General features: G+C 31.0%; 1 protein-coding gene and 1 pseudogene across 1 annotated transcript; one reads left to right on the top strand and one right to left on the bottom strand.

Annotated features, from left to right (window-relative positions):
* Positions 1-1,737: 1,737 nt before the first annotated feature.
* Positions 1,738-5,732, bottom strand: LOC119596237 (annotated as a pseudogene).
* Positions 5,733-9,543: 3,811 nt separating this feature from the next.
* LOC119596236 lies at positions 9,544-13,196 on the top strand (the record flags this gene model as incomplete). Its single annotated transcript, XM_037945405.1, is given in 8 exon segments — positions 9,544-9,684; positions 10,640-10,786; positions 10,788-10,806; positions 11,365-11,534; positions 11,886-11,959; positions 12,153-12,356; positions 12,574-12,688; positions 12,970-13,196. Coding segments are annotated over 8 exon segments (1,035 nt in total), but the record flags the coding sequence as incomplete, so codon positions are not given.
* Between the last annotated feature and the right edge of the window lie 234 nt (positions 13,197-13,430).

Genomic DNA, 13,430 nt, shown 5'->3' with positions numbered 1-13,430 from the left:
AACTAAATCAGGGGAAAAACCCTGCCATGGGTCCCTCAGGGCCCTTCAGGAGGCACAAAGTCAGCCTTCATCCTTTCAGCACGGCTCTCACACCTTTGGAGGTGGATAGCGAAGGGTTTTGGGGAAGGGACAGAAACGAAAAAGTGGGAAGGAAAATAAAGACCATGCAAAATTTTTGAGTCGAGGGCTGAGTCCAAGGTGGGGAGTTCCCCCTATGGGGCCAGCTCCGCCTCCTAAGCCCCCCCGACAACAAAGGGGAAGGGATTTGGGGGGGGCAGTACTCAAAAAATTTGTAGAGGTGGGGTTTAGGACAGAAAAGGGGGGTGGGGTTGAGAGAAATAGTATTGCGGGATGGATAACAAGGCTGCATAGTATTAATAAGGAAGGGTGTAGATAGTTGTGGTACAAAAATTTTGTTTTGGCCTGGTAAACCTGAAGTAAGTTGGGAAGAAAACGGCAAACGGGAATACCGTGCCCCCTGGCTCCCCCAGGTCATCCCTGATGGCACAAAGTTTAACTTCTCCTTTTAAGATGGCTTCCATCTTTTGGAAGTGGATGAGGCGTTTGGGGAAAAGAAGGAAAAAGGGGGAAGAAAAAAAAAATAAGTAAGTGAAAGCTGAAGCCCAAAGAAGGATGATCCCGGCATTGGGCCTCAGTCTCCATTTTCCCCTGCCCCCCCCCCCCCCTCGCAAAATCGGACATGGGATTGGGGGCTGTTCCTTTAAAACAAATTTTAAAAAAATATTTGGATAATAATAATTATAATTTTAAAGAATAAAAAAAAAAAGACAGGAAACTCGAATGTATAAAATAATTATGTTTAATAAGTTCATTTTATTTTCTATTTAAGCCCCTTGGGGGTTAAAATGTGATCAGTGAAAAGGACTAAAAAGAAAGACCTAAAGCCAATTATTTTAAAACACAAATGAAATATGAGTTTCCCAAATGCAACATTTCAGATCACTTCTTTTTTTTCAGCTGGGGTATTGTAAAAATGAGGGTTTTTTTCTTTTCCTTTCTTCTTGTTCTTTTTTTCTTCTTTTAGGGTCACCACTTCGGGAGTATTTTTGGCCTACTATAGCACCAAATTGGGGCTATATCCACAGCATCATAACCCGTTGAAGCAAAGAAACAATAAAATATCAAGAAATATTAATTTTTTTTAAAAATGTAAAAATTTAAGGGAAAACATGAAGAGTACAATAATCTGACACGTAGGGAAAACATTGCATACATAAATATAGCTACAGACCTTGCCTTGTGATATTATCCTCTCACTCATGCTTTTCTACATTTTTTCTAAACAAATTTTTAACAAATAAAATATCATTTCAAAAAAAACTACTTTTTCATCATCACATTATGCTGCAATTTAGACTTTACCGAACAAGAAGTCTCACTGCCCCCCTGGAAACCACTAATTTCTTATCAAATTGGTCAGTGCACAAGGATTTTATCTTTATGTTCTCTCCTTACTTTTTTTTCAATCTGTACGGATATAAAAAAGATTTTTAGAACAAAATGGCAAGATAGAGAATGATAAGATTATAGTTTCACTTTTTCCTTTTTTTTTCCTGTATTTTCCCAATAAATTGGTTAAAAATAAAAAGTAAAAGGACCATCAAGACAGGATCAAATTTGATATCAGCAAGAATGTATGATGCAAAAATTGAAACAACAGAATTGGGAATACTATCATAGTGACTTGGCACATTGCATCGCTTTAGACTTGTTCTATTAGGTTTCCCATTTTTCTTTGATGCCTTTCAAAAGTGGCGGTATTTTAACCGTTGTTCCAAGATTCCTCCTCCAGTTTGTCATTTTCATCCAAAATTTTTAGCTATATCTTTGCTGGTGTTTAAATTGGAACTGTAGTGTCCCAACATCTGTCTGCAATTGTGTTAATCAAGCTTTTTAATGAAACAATATGCAATGAAGATTATCTGTTTGACAAAATTTTAACAAAATTTTGTTTGATTACTATTACTAGTAAACCAGTAACAGTCTTTAACCTTTAACCAAATATAAATATCTTAAATTTCATTTACAATTTACAATAAACAACAGGATTAAAAATTACTGACCCTTTCTCGGGAAAATTTTCAACCAACTCATCAGTATCTATCTTTTTCCACTAGCATGTACAGCCTGTTGTATCTGAAATTAACCAATTCATTCTATCTGTATATACATATTAGAGTGAGGTATACACTCAACTGTAAAGTATATGGTTATTAGACTTATTGCAATCAGTAAAACTAAAAGCGGGGAAAAATTTTACATCACAGAATTGTTGAAGTTTTGAATGATAATATGTCATGACACTTTTTTTCATCACTAAAATCAACCTTTAAATACAAGAATACTTGACTGAAACAGCATTGAATTAGGCTACAAAATCATATCAAGCAAAATGCTCTTAATAAAGTAGGAAAAAGGGAGAAGGCTGGAGGAAGAGAGTTTGTGAGCTTGTTTTTTACTAGCATAAAATACAAATAATAGAGTACCTGGGTGTTAAATACACTCTTTTGGTATAGATCACGAAACTATTCTGTGGTTCACGAGTGCACTGTGGAGCTCATCGGTTTCCACTGGGACCCTGGTCCTTTCTTCCTTGCCTGTCAGCAGCTGTTCTTTTGTATTAGCATCAGTGTGAACAGCTTGTATCTCTTTTTCAGCTATTGTAAAAAAAAAAAAAAATACAATAATAAATAAAAACAAAAAAAAAATCTATAAAGCAATGCAGATTTATAAGTAAATGTTTCCAAAACATATCTACTGCTGTTCTTTATTCTTCAGCATGTCAGCAAAGGCTAGCACCTCCACCATGTATGGCCTATTCTAGCAAGACAAGGAGTTTGAAACCTCCTTTTACAGTTATTGTCATATAGACAACCAGTCCTAGATCAATATTGTGAGAATATACATGGTGGTTTGTCCTCTACCAAAGCTCAACAGGTGTGAAAATACTTTCTTATATTGGTTATATTTATTCTTTTGGGCCCTTTATTCACTGCTTATAACCAGTTTGGGATGAACTTAATTTGAACACAGGCAGTGTGGTTGTGAGAGAGAAGTTCCATTTTAGACGCCACAGTATGTGTTTTGGGTTGATTATTTTATTCAATTAAAAACGGGATTAGACAATGTCTTAATATTCATAACTTAAAACATGTCATAATTTCCATCAAATATTTGTTGGTTAGCAAAGGCATTCAATAAATTCAGTTTTCAAAACTCACCATAATGCTGTCTGCTCTGACTTTTATCATTTGGCCCTTGATTTCTTCAATGTCTGCTAGAATAGCCGTCAGTCCCATCATTTCCCTTGCCGTAATCCGATACAGAGCTTCTTCAAACTCCGTTAGGCACATCATCGTCAGAATCACTGCTGGCCATGTTTTTAACTGAAAGGTAATTATAGCGAAATGAAAAGTTGGATAATTAACAAAAAAAAATAATAATAAATAAAAATAATAATAATAATAAAAAAAAAAAAAAAAAAAAATCAATTGAAATTTCCCAGGCATTTATCAAAGCATATACAAGTCAAATATGATCTAATTGCTAAAACAGTTGTTTGGTTATGCCTTTGCTTATCAAGCTATAAAAGCTGTGGTTTCTCTCTAGAATACAGTGGTGGAGGCTGTTGGCTTTTACCTTTAGCTCTAAAGGCAAGGAGGCCACAGGATTTATCACCTTAGGAGGATGCTGTACCTGGGTTAATAATTACTATTCCATAAATCATCAATAGGGACTGAGTATAACCTTTTGGTCTGCCACAAGCTGCAAGTGTTATGTACATCAGAATGGTATATATGAAATGCTCTTCATCAATATAAAAATTTTCTTATCGATTTTAGTAAGAAGTACAATCTCAAGTCTAAACTAATATTTACACAGGGTCAAGTGACCATCACAAACTCCATAACCGACATTTCCTTGAGTGCTGACATCTGTAGAGGCTGCATTGCTTAGTGTTTGAGAGAGTTCTAGCAACATATATCTATTTATTGGATTTACATTACAAATGCCCTATAGAAGAGGGGCATATCAACTTTATAAATGTAATTTTTTTCAATGATTTACAGAGAAATATCAGACAGAAGTGAATAGGGACATTCATCATTTACATAAAAGTAAAATATCTAAAAACAATTACCCGATTTCTGTTAGAATAAACATGAAAGAAACCACTGTATCGGAAGAAAAAAATCTTGAAAATTCTTAATTGATCAAATGGGGCATTATTCATTCCATAAAAAAAAATTCAAACCAAAAAGGGAAAAAAGGGGGAAAAACATCTGTTGTATCTTCCTCTTTCCCTTTATAAGGAGAATGGCAGAAAGACCTGTAAAATATACTTACAACAGCAAAATTTGGTGACGTTTGGCTCGCTTGCAACTTTTAAACTGGGGTCTGTTACATGCGTGACGTCACTCGGGTTTGGGAATGATGTAAAATATCTTATTTCTTGTAAAGTATTGTAACTATCTTTTTTGTGATATTTCAAAAAAAAAAAAAAAAAACACATATAAGATTGGGATAATATGTTCGTGAATATGACAATAAAATGTATGTTTTCGAATAAAAACGAACTAAGAATGTAAAAGAAAAAAAAAACGAAAAAGAGAACAAAGGAATATGAAATAATAAAGTTCAATTTTTCCAAAATATTAGGGAATAACATATTAGACTTTGATTTTTAAATACCCTTATCACTGGCTATTTGTTTTACTTGCCCAAAAGGGGTAATAAAATACAAAATATAAACTTTCCCAAATACACATCTATTTTCTCCATCATCAACGGAAAGAACGATTAAATTCTGATAATCTACGCAGACTAAGATATTGAATACTAACAAACATTTAAACCAAATATAAAGCCGTCACGAGCACGTGACTCGGACCGAGAGGGAAACCGACTTTTTTCGAAGGTTCATCTGTTTATATAAATATTTTTTCGTTTAAATGCATGTCAACCCCTATTTGTACATTTTTCGGGGGATAAAACGATTGAAATGTATTATGCCAAGGCTTTGGGATTTTGATAGCTCCACATTTTTAAAAAATGTTAATCACTTGACTTTGAGCAACTTCGTATGTTGTTTTATTTTATAAGTATTGTAAGTAATTATTAATACTATTAATTTTATATATATATTTTTTATCGCGAGAAATATATCAAAGCAACGAGGTTTTCAGATCAGATCAGAAAGTAACAGCTGCTTGTGTTATCTCCTAAAACCTTGTAAATGTGTAATGACTATGATGTATAGACGTTTAAAAAGTTTATTAAAAACATTAGAAGTAAAAGACATTAAAAAAAATAAATAAAAATATATATACAATGAAGATGTAAATGGGGGGATTATTTGATCACAAAAACCCCCCTAACTCTTGTTCCTTTTAACTCAGTCAAGGTAGAAGTAAATCCCAAGTTATTTCAATCCCAAAAAAAATTTAAGGAAGTGAGATGATAAGGAAGTTGGTCAAAAAAACCTTATGGTTAATGTTTCCGAGGGCAGTGCTCAGAGATAGAGGGGAAAAGAACGCTGCCGTCTTTCAGAGCATAATTATTAGGCCGTAAGCAACACGGGGACAGCTTCTGCGGACTTTTTTTTCCACAGAATGAGGAAAATAACAGCTGCATATAAACGCAGGGACTAAGTTCACAGCCCCACCAGACAGCCCCTTTTTCACCTTAACCCCCTTTTTCCGGGAAGTCATGTTTTCTATAAGTTTTTTTTTTTTTCTTTTTCTTTTTTAAGTTGTTTAGGGATGTGTGATATGCCGTGGGTAGAGGAACATATAAAAAAAACCGGTATTGGGGTTGAGTCTCAAGGTGTGTTGTTCTTGTTAAGAAATACCCGTTTTATGAAGAAAAGAACTGTATTTTTAAAAACTTTCATAATTTAAAGCAATCATATATTTAATAACATAAAAAATGCTGACTTGAGCTCACACGGAGGCACACTTCCATCATATATATTCTAGTAAAACAGAATTTATAAAAATTGCCAGGTGATCCATCCTCAAAGGAGTAATTCCAAGCTCTATCTTATAGGTATATATATAGTACAGGTTTTGGCCATGGCTAGAGGGCAAAGCAAAACTGCGATGGCTATTGCTTGGTGCTATCCTAGTCTGGACCCCTAAATGTTAATAATTATAGAGTATTGTCATAGTAGATACTAAAAGATGGAATAAAATTTTATATATATATTATATATATATATTATATATATATATATTTTATATATATATATATATATATACATATATATATATATACAAAATATATATGATATATTTTATATATATATATATATATATATATATATATATATATATATATATAATATATATATATATATATTATATAATATGGAATCATTTCACAGATACACATTGAGAAAACAACCTTACATATATGTTTATTTATAATTATATAATTTTGCTGTAGATTTTTTATTTTTCATGTTTTTCCTTTCCTTTTTATTTTTCTTAACCAGTTTTCATATTTCAGGGACAGGCAGACCCCCCCTTTTTCTGTAGTATCAAAACCAAAGAGAAAAAAAGGAAAAAAAAAAAGGATAAAAATGTTTATGTGAATATACATAGATAGATGTGTGTATATATATATATATATATAATATATATATATATATATATATATATATATATATATATATGTATAATATAGATAGATAGATGGGATAATAGATAGATGATGATAGAAGATAGATAGATAGATAGAAGAAGATAGATAGATAGATAGATAGATAGATAGAAGTAAAAGATAGATAGATAGATGGATAGAAGATAGTAGATAGATAGATAGAAGATAGATAGATAGATGATGATAGAAGATGATAGATATATTATAATATATTTTATATATATATATTTATATAATATTATATATATATATTAATAAAATAATATATATATATATATATATATATATATATATATATATAATATATTTTTAATATATTATATTTATATATCTGCAATATATATATAAATATATATATATATATAATATATTAATATATATTATATATATTTATTATATTATTATAAATAAAATTAAAAATATATATATTATATATATATATATTATTATATTATAATATATATATATATATATATAATATATATATTAATATATCATCTATTATCTATCAATCTTTTATTATCTTTTTATCTATCTATCTATTATCTATCATCTATCTATCTATCTACTATCTATCTATTCTATTATCTATCTTCTACTATCATCTATCTACTACTATCATCTAATCTATCTATCTATTATCTATCTATTCTTTATCAAATCTATCTTAATTACAATATTTTAATTTTATATATATATAATATATATTTTATATATATATTTATTTATATATATACACACATCTATTAGTATATTCACATAAACAGTTTTCATCCTTTTTTTTTTACCTTTGCGTCTTTGGTTTGATACTACAGAAAGAGGGGCCTCTGCCTGTCCCTGAAATATGAAAACTGGTTAAGAAAAATAAAAGGAAAAGGAAAATCATGAAAAATAAAAAATCTACAGCAAAATTATATAATTATAAATAAACATATATGTAAGGTTGTTTTCTCAATGTGTATCTGTGAAATGATTCCATATTATATATAATATATATATATATATATATATATATATATATATATATATATATATATATATATATATATATATGTATATATATATATATATGTATATATATATATATGATATATATATTATATATATATATATATATATATATATATAATATATTATATATATATAATATATATATATATATATATTCCATCTTTTAGTATCTACTATGACAATACTCTATAATTAATTAACATTTAGTGTCCAGACTAGGATAGCACCAAGCAATAGCCATCGCAGTGTGCTTTGCCCTCTAGCCATGGCCAAACAAACTGTACTATATATATACCTATAAGATAGAGCTTGGAATTACTCCTTTGAGGATGGATCACCTGGCAAGTTTATAAATTCTGTTTTACTAGAATATATATGATGGAAGTGTGCCCTCCGTGTGAGCTCAAGTCAGCATTATTTATGTTATTAAATATATGATTGCGTTATTATGAAAGTTTTAAAAAATACAGTTCATTTCTTCATAAAACGGGTATTTCTAACAAGAACAACACACCTTGAGACTCAACCCCAATACCGGATTTTTATATAGTTCCTCTACCCAGCGGCATATCCACACATACCTAAACAACTTAAAAAAGAAAAAAAAAAAAAAAAAAAAACTTATAGAAAACATGACTTCCCGGAAAAAGGGGTTAAGGTGAAAAAGGGGCGTCTGGTGGGGCTGTGAACTTAGTCCCTGTGCGTTATATGCAGCTGTTATGTTTCCTCATTCTGTGGTAAAAAAGTCCGCAGAAGCAGTACCGTTTGCTTACGAGCCTAATAATTATGCTCTGAAAGACGGCAGCGTTCATTTCCCTCTATCTCTGAGCACTGCCCTCGGAAACATTAACCATAAGGTTTATTTGACCAACTTCCTTATCATCTCACTTCCTTAAATTTCTTTTGGATTGAAATAACTTGGGATTTACTTCTACCTTGACTGAGTTAAAAGGAATCAAGAGTTATGGGGTTTGTGATCAAATAATCCTCCCATTTACATCTTCAGTTGTATATATATATTTATTTATTTTTTTTTTAATGTCTTTTACTTCTAATGTTTTTAATAAACTTTTTAAACGTCTATACATCATAGTCATTACACATTTACAAGGTTTTAGGAGATAACACAAGCAGCTGTTACTTTCTGATCTGATCTGAAAACCTCGTTGCTTTGATATATTTCTCGCGATAAAAAAATATATATATATATATTAATAGTATTAATAATTACTTACAATACTTATAAAATAAAACAACATACGAAGTTGCTCAAAGTCAAGTGATTAACATTTTTTAAAAATGTGGAGCTATCAAAATCCCAAAGCCTTGGCATAATACATTTCAATCGTTTTATCCCCCAAAAAAAATGTACAAATAGGGTTGACATGCATTTAAACGAAAAAATATTTATATAAACAGATGAAACCTTCGAACAAAGTCGGCTTCCTCTCGGTCCGAGTCACGTGCTCGTGACGGCTTTATATTTGGTTTAAATGTTTTGTTAGTATCAATATCTTAGTCTGCGTAAGATTATCAGAATTTAATCGTTCTTTCCGTTGATGATGGAGAAAATAGATGTGTATTTGGGAAAGTTTATATTTTGTACTTATTACCCTTTGCAAGTAAACAAATAGCAGTGATAATGGTATTTAAAAATCAAAGTCTAATATGTTATTCCCTAATATTTTGGAGAAATTGAACTTTATTATTTCATATTCCTTTGTTCTCTTTTTCGTTTTTTTTTTCTTTTACATTCTTAGTTCGTTTTTATTCGAAAACATACATTTTATTGTCATATTCACGAACATATTATCCCAATCTTATATGTGTTTTTTTTTTTTTTTTTGAAATATCACAAAAAAGATAGTTACAAATACTTTACAAGAAATAAGATATTTTACATCATTCCCAAACCCGAGTGACGTCACGCATGTAAACAGACCCAGTTTGAAAGTTGCAAGCGAGCCAAACGTCACCAATTTTGCTGTTGTAAGTATATTTTACAGGTCTTTCTGCCATTCTCCTTATAAAGGGAAAGAGGAAGATACAACAGATGTCTTTCCCCTTTCTTCCTTTTGGTTTGAAGTTTTTTTTATGGAATGAATAATGCGCATTTGATCAATTAAGAATTTTCAAGATTTTTTTTCTTCCGATACAGTGGTTTCTTTCATGTTTATTCTAACAGAAATCGGGTAATTGTTTTTAGATATTTTTACTTTTATGTAAATGATGAATGTCCCTATTCACTTCTGTCTGATATTTCTCTGTAAATCATTGAAAAAAAATTACATTTATAAAGTTTGATATGTCTCTTCTATATGGCATTTGTAATGTAATCCAATAAATAGATATATGTTGCTAGAACTCTCTCAAACACTAAGCAATGCAGCCTCTACAGATGTCAGCACTCAAGGAAATGTCGGTATGGAGTTTGTGATGGTCACTTGACCCTGTGTAAATATTAGTTTAGACTTGAGATTGTACTTCTTACTAAAATCGGATAAGAAGAATTTTTATATTGATGAAGAGCATTTCATATATACCATTCTGATGTACATAACACTTGCAGCTTGTGGCAGACCACAAGGTTATACTCAGTCACTATTGATGATTTATGGAATAGTAATTATAACCCAGGTACAAGCATCCTCCTAAGGTGATAAATCCTGTGGCCTCCTTGCCTTTAGAGCTATGGTAAAAGCCAACAGACCTCCACCACATGTATTCTAGAGAGAAAACCACAGCTTTTATAGCTTTGATAAGCAAAGGCATAACCAAACAAACTGTTCAGCAATTAGATCATATTGACTTGTATATGCTTTGATAAATGCCTGGAATTACAATTGATTTTTTTTTTTTTTTTTTTTATTATTATATTTTTATTTATTATTAATTTTTTTTTGTTAATTATCCAACTTTTCATTTCGCTATAATTTACCTTCAGTTAAAAAACATGGCCAGCAGTGATTCTGACGATGATGTGCCTACGGAGTTTGAAGAAGCTCTGTATCGGATTACGGCAAGGGAAATGATGGGACTGACGGCTATTCTAGCAGACATTGAAGAACTCAAGGGCCAAATGATAAAAGTCAAGAGCAGACAGCATTTATGGTGAGTTTTGAAAACTGAATTTATGAATGCCTTTGCTAACCAACAAATATTTGATGGAAATATGACATGTTTTAAGTTATGAATATTAAGACATGTCTAATCCTGTTATTTAATGAAAAAATAATCAACAAGACACATACTGTGGCGTCTAAAATGGAACTTCTCTCTCACAACCACACTGCCTGTGTTCAAATTAAGTTCATCCCAAACTGGTTATAAGCAGTGAAGTAAGGCCAACAGAATGAAATATAACCAATATAAGGAAAGTATTTTCACACCTGTTGAGCTTTGGTAGAGGACAAACCACCATGTATATTCTCACAATATTGATCTAGGACTGGTTGTCTATATGACAATAACTGTAAAAGGAGGTTTCAAACTCCTTGTCTTGCTAGAATAGGCCTATACATGGTGGAGGTGCTAGCCTTTGCTGACATGCTGAAGATATAAAGACCAGCAGTAGATATGTGTTGGAAACATTTACTTATAAATCTGCATGCTTTATAGATTTTTTTTTTTGTTTTATTTATTATTGTATTTTTTTTTTCTTTACAATAGCTGAAAAAGAGATACAAGCTGTTCACAATGATGCTAATACAAAAGAACAGCTGCTGACAGGCAAGGAAGAAAGGACCAGGGTCACAGTGGAAACCGATGAGCTCCACAGTGCACTCGTGAACCACAGAATAGTTCGTGATCTATACCAAAAGAGTGTATTTAACACCCAGGTACTCTATTATTTGTATTCTATGCTAGTAAAAGACAAGCTCACAAACTCTCTTCCTCCAGCCTTCTCCCTTTTTCCTACTTTATTAAGAGCATTTTGCTTGATATGATTTTGTAGCCTAATTCAATGCTGTACAGTCTAAGTATTCTTGTATTTAAAGGTTGATTTTAGTGATGAAAAAAAGTGTCATGACATATTATCATTCAAAACTTCAACAATTCTGTGATGTAAAAATTTTCCCTGCTTTTAGTTTTTACTGATTGCAATAAGTCTATAACCATATACTTTACAGTTGAGTGTATACCTTCACTCTAATATGTATATACAGATAGAATGAATTGGTTAATTTCAGATACAACAGGCTGTACATGCTAGTGTGAAAAAGATAGATACTGATGAGTTGGTTGAAAATTTTCCTGAGAAAGGGTCAGTAATTTTTAATCCTGTTGTTTATTGTAAATTGTAAATGAAATTTAAGATATTTATATTTGGTTAAAGGTTAAAGACTGTTACTGGTTTACTAGTAATAGTAATCAAACAAATTATGTTAAATTCTGTCAAACAGATAATCTCATTGCACTATTGTTTCATTAAAAAAGCTTGATTAACACAATTGCAGACAGATGTTGGCACACTACAGTTCCAATTTAAACACCAGCAAAGATATAGCTAAAATTATGGATGAAAATGACAAACTGGAGGAGGAAATCTTGGAACAACGGTTAAAATACCGCCAGCTTTTGAAAGGCATCAAAGAAAAATGGGAAACGCTAGATGAGAACAAGTCTAAAGCTGATGCAGATGTGCCAAGTCACTATGATGAGTATGTCCAATTCATGTTGTTTCATATTTTTGCATCATACATATCTTGCTGATATCAAATTTGATCCTAGTCTTGATGGTCCTATTATCATTTTTATTTTTAACCAATTTATTGGGAAATACAGTGAAAAGAAAAGGAAAAAGTGAAACTATAATCATTCATGGCATTCATCTATCTTGCCATTTTGTTCTAATAATCTTTGTTATATCCTGTACAGATTGCAGAAAAAAGTACAGGAGAGAACATCAAAGATGAATATCCTTGTGCACATGATCCAAGGTTTGATAAGCATTAGTGGTTTCCAGTGGGGCAGTGAGGACTTCTATGTTCAGGTAATAGTCTAAATTGCAGCATAATGTGATGATGAAATAAGTATGTTTATTTTGAAATGAGTATGTTTATTTGTTAAAAATTCTGTTTAGTAAAAATGTAGAAAAGACATGAGTGAGAGTGAATAATATCACAAGGCAAGGTCTGTAGCTATATATTATAGTATGCAATGTGTTCCTACAGTGTCAGATTATTGTATCTCATTCATGTCTTCTATAAACTTTACATTTTTAAAATAAATTGAATAGTTCTTGATAGTTTATTGTTTCATTTGCTTCAACAGGTTATGATGCTGTGCGATATAGCCCTCAGATTTGGTGACTATAGTGAGGCACAGAAAGTACTCGCAGAAGTGGTGACCCTAAAAGAAGAAAAAAAGAAACAAGAAGCAAGGAAAAAGAAAATAACCTCATATTTTACAAGTACTCCAGCTGCAAAAAAGAAGTGATCTGATAATGTTGCACTTGGAAACTCATATTTCATTTGTGTTTATAAAATAATTGAGCTTTAGGTCTTTCTTTTTAGTCCTTTTCACTGATCAGCATTTTAACTCCCAAGGGCTTAAATATGATAATGAAATGAAACATTATTAAACATAATTAGCTTTATACTATTCGAGTTTCTCTGTCTTTTTTTATCTTATTCATTAAATTATAATTATTATTATCCATAATATTTTTAATTAATATTGTTTTAAAGGAGACAGCCCCCAATCCCATGTCCGATGTTGCGATGGGGGGGGGG

The sequence above is a fragment of the Penaeus monodon genome, chromosome 37 (genome assembly GCF_015228065.2).
Source record: "Penaeus monodon isolate SGIC_2016 chromosome 37, NSTDA_Pmon_1, whole genome shotgun sequence".
Taxonomy (NCBI): Eukaryota; Metazoa; Arthropoda; class Malacostraca; order Decapoda; family Penaeidae; genus Penaeus; species Penaeus monodon.
The sequence above is the reverse complement of the archived record's forward strand: the minus strand, read 5'-3'. Positions and strand labels throughout refer to the sequence as shown.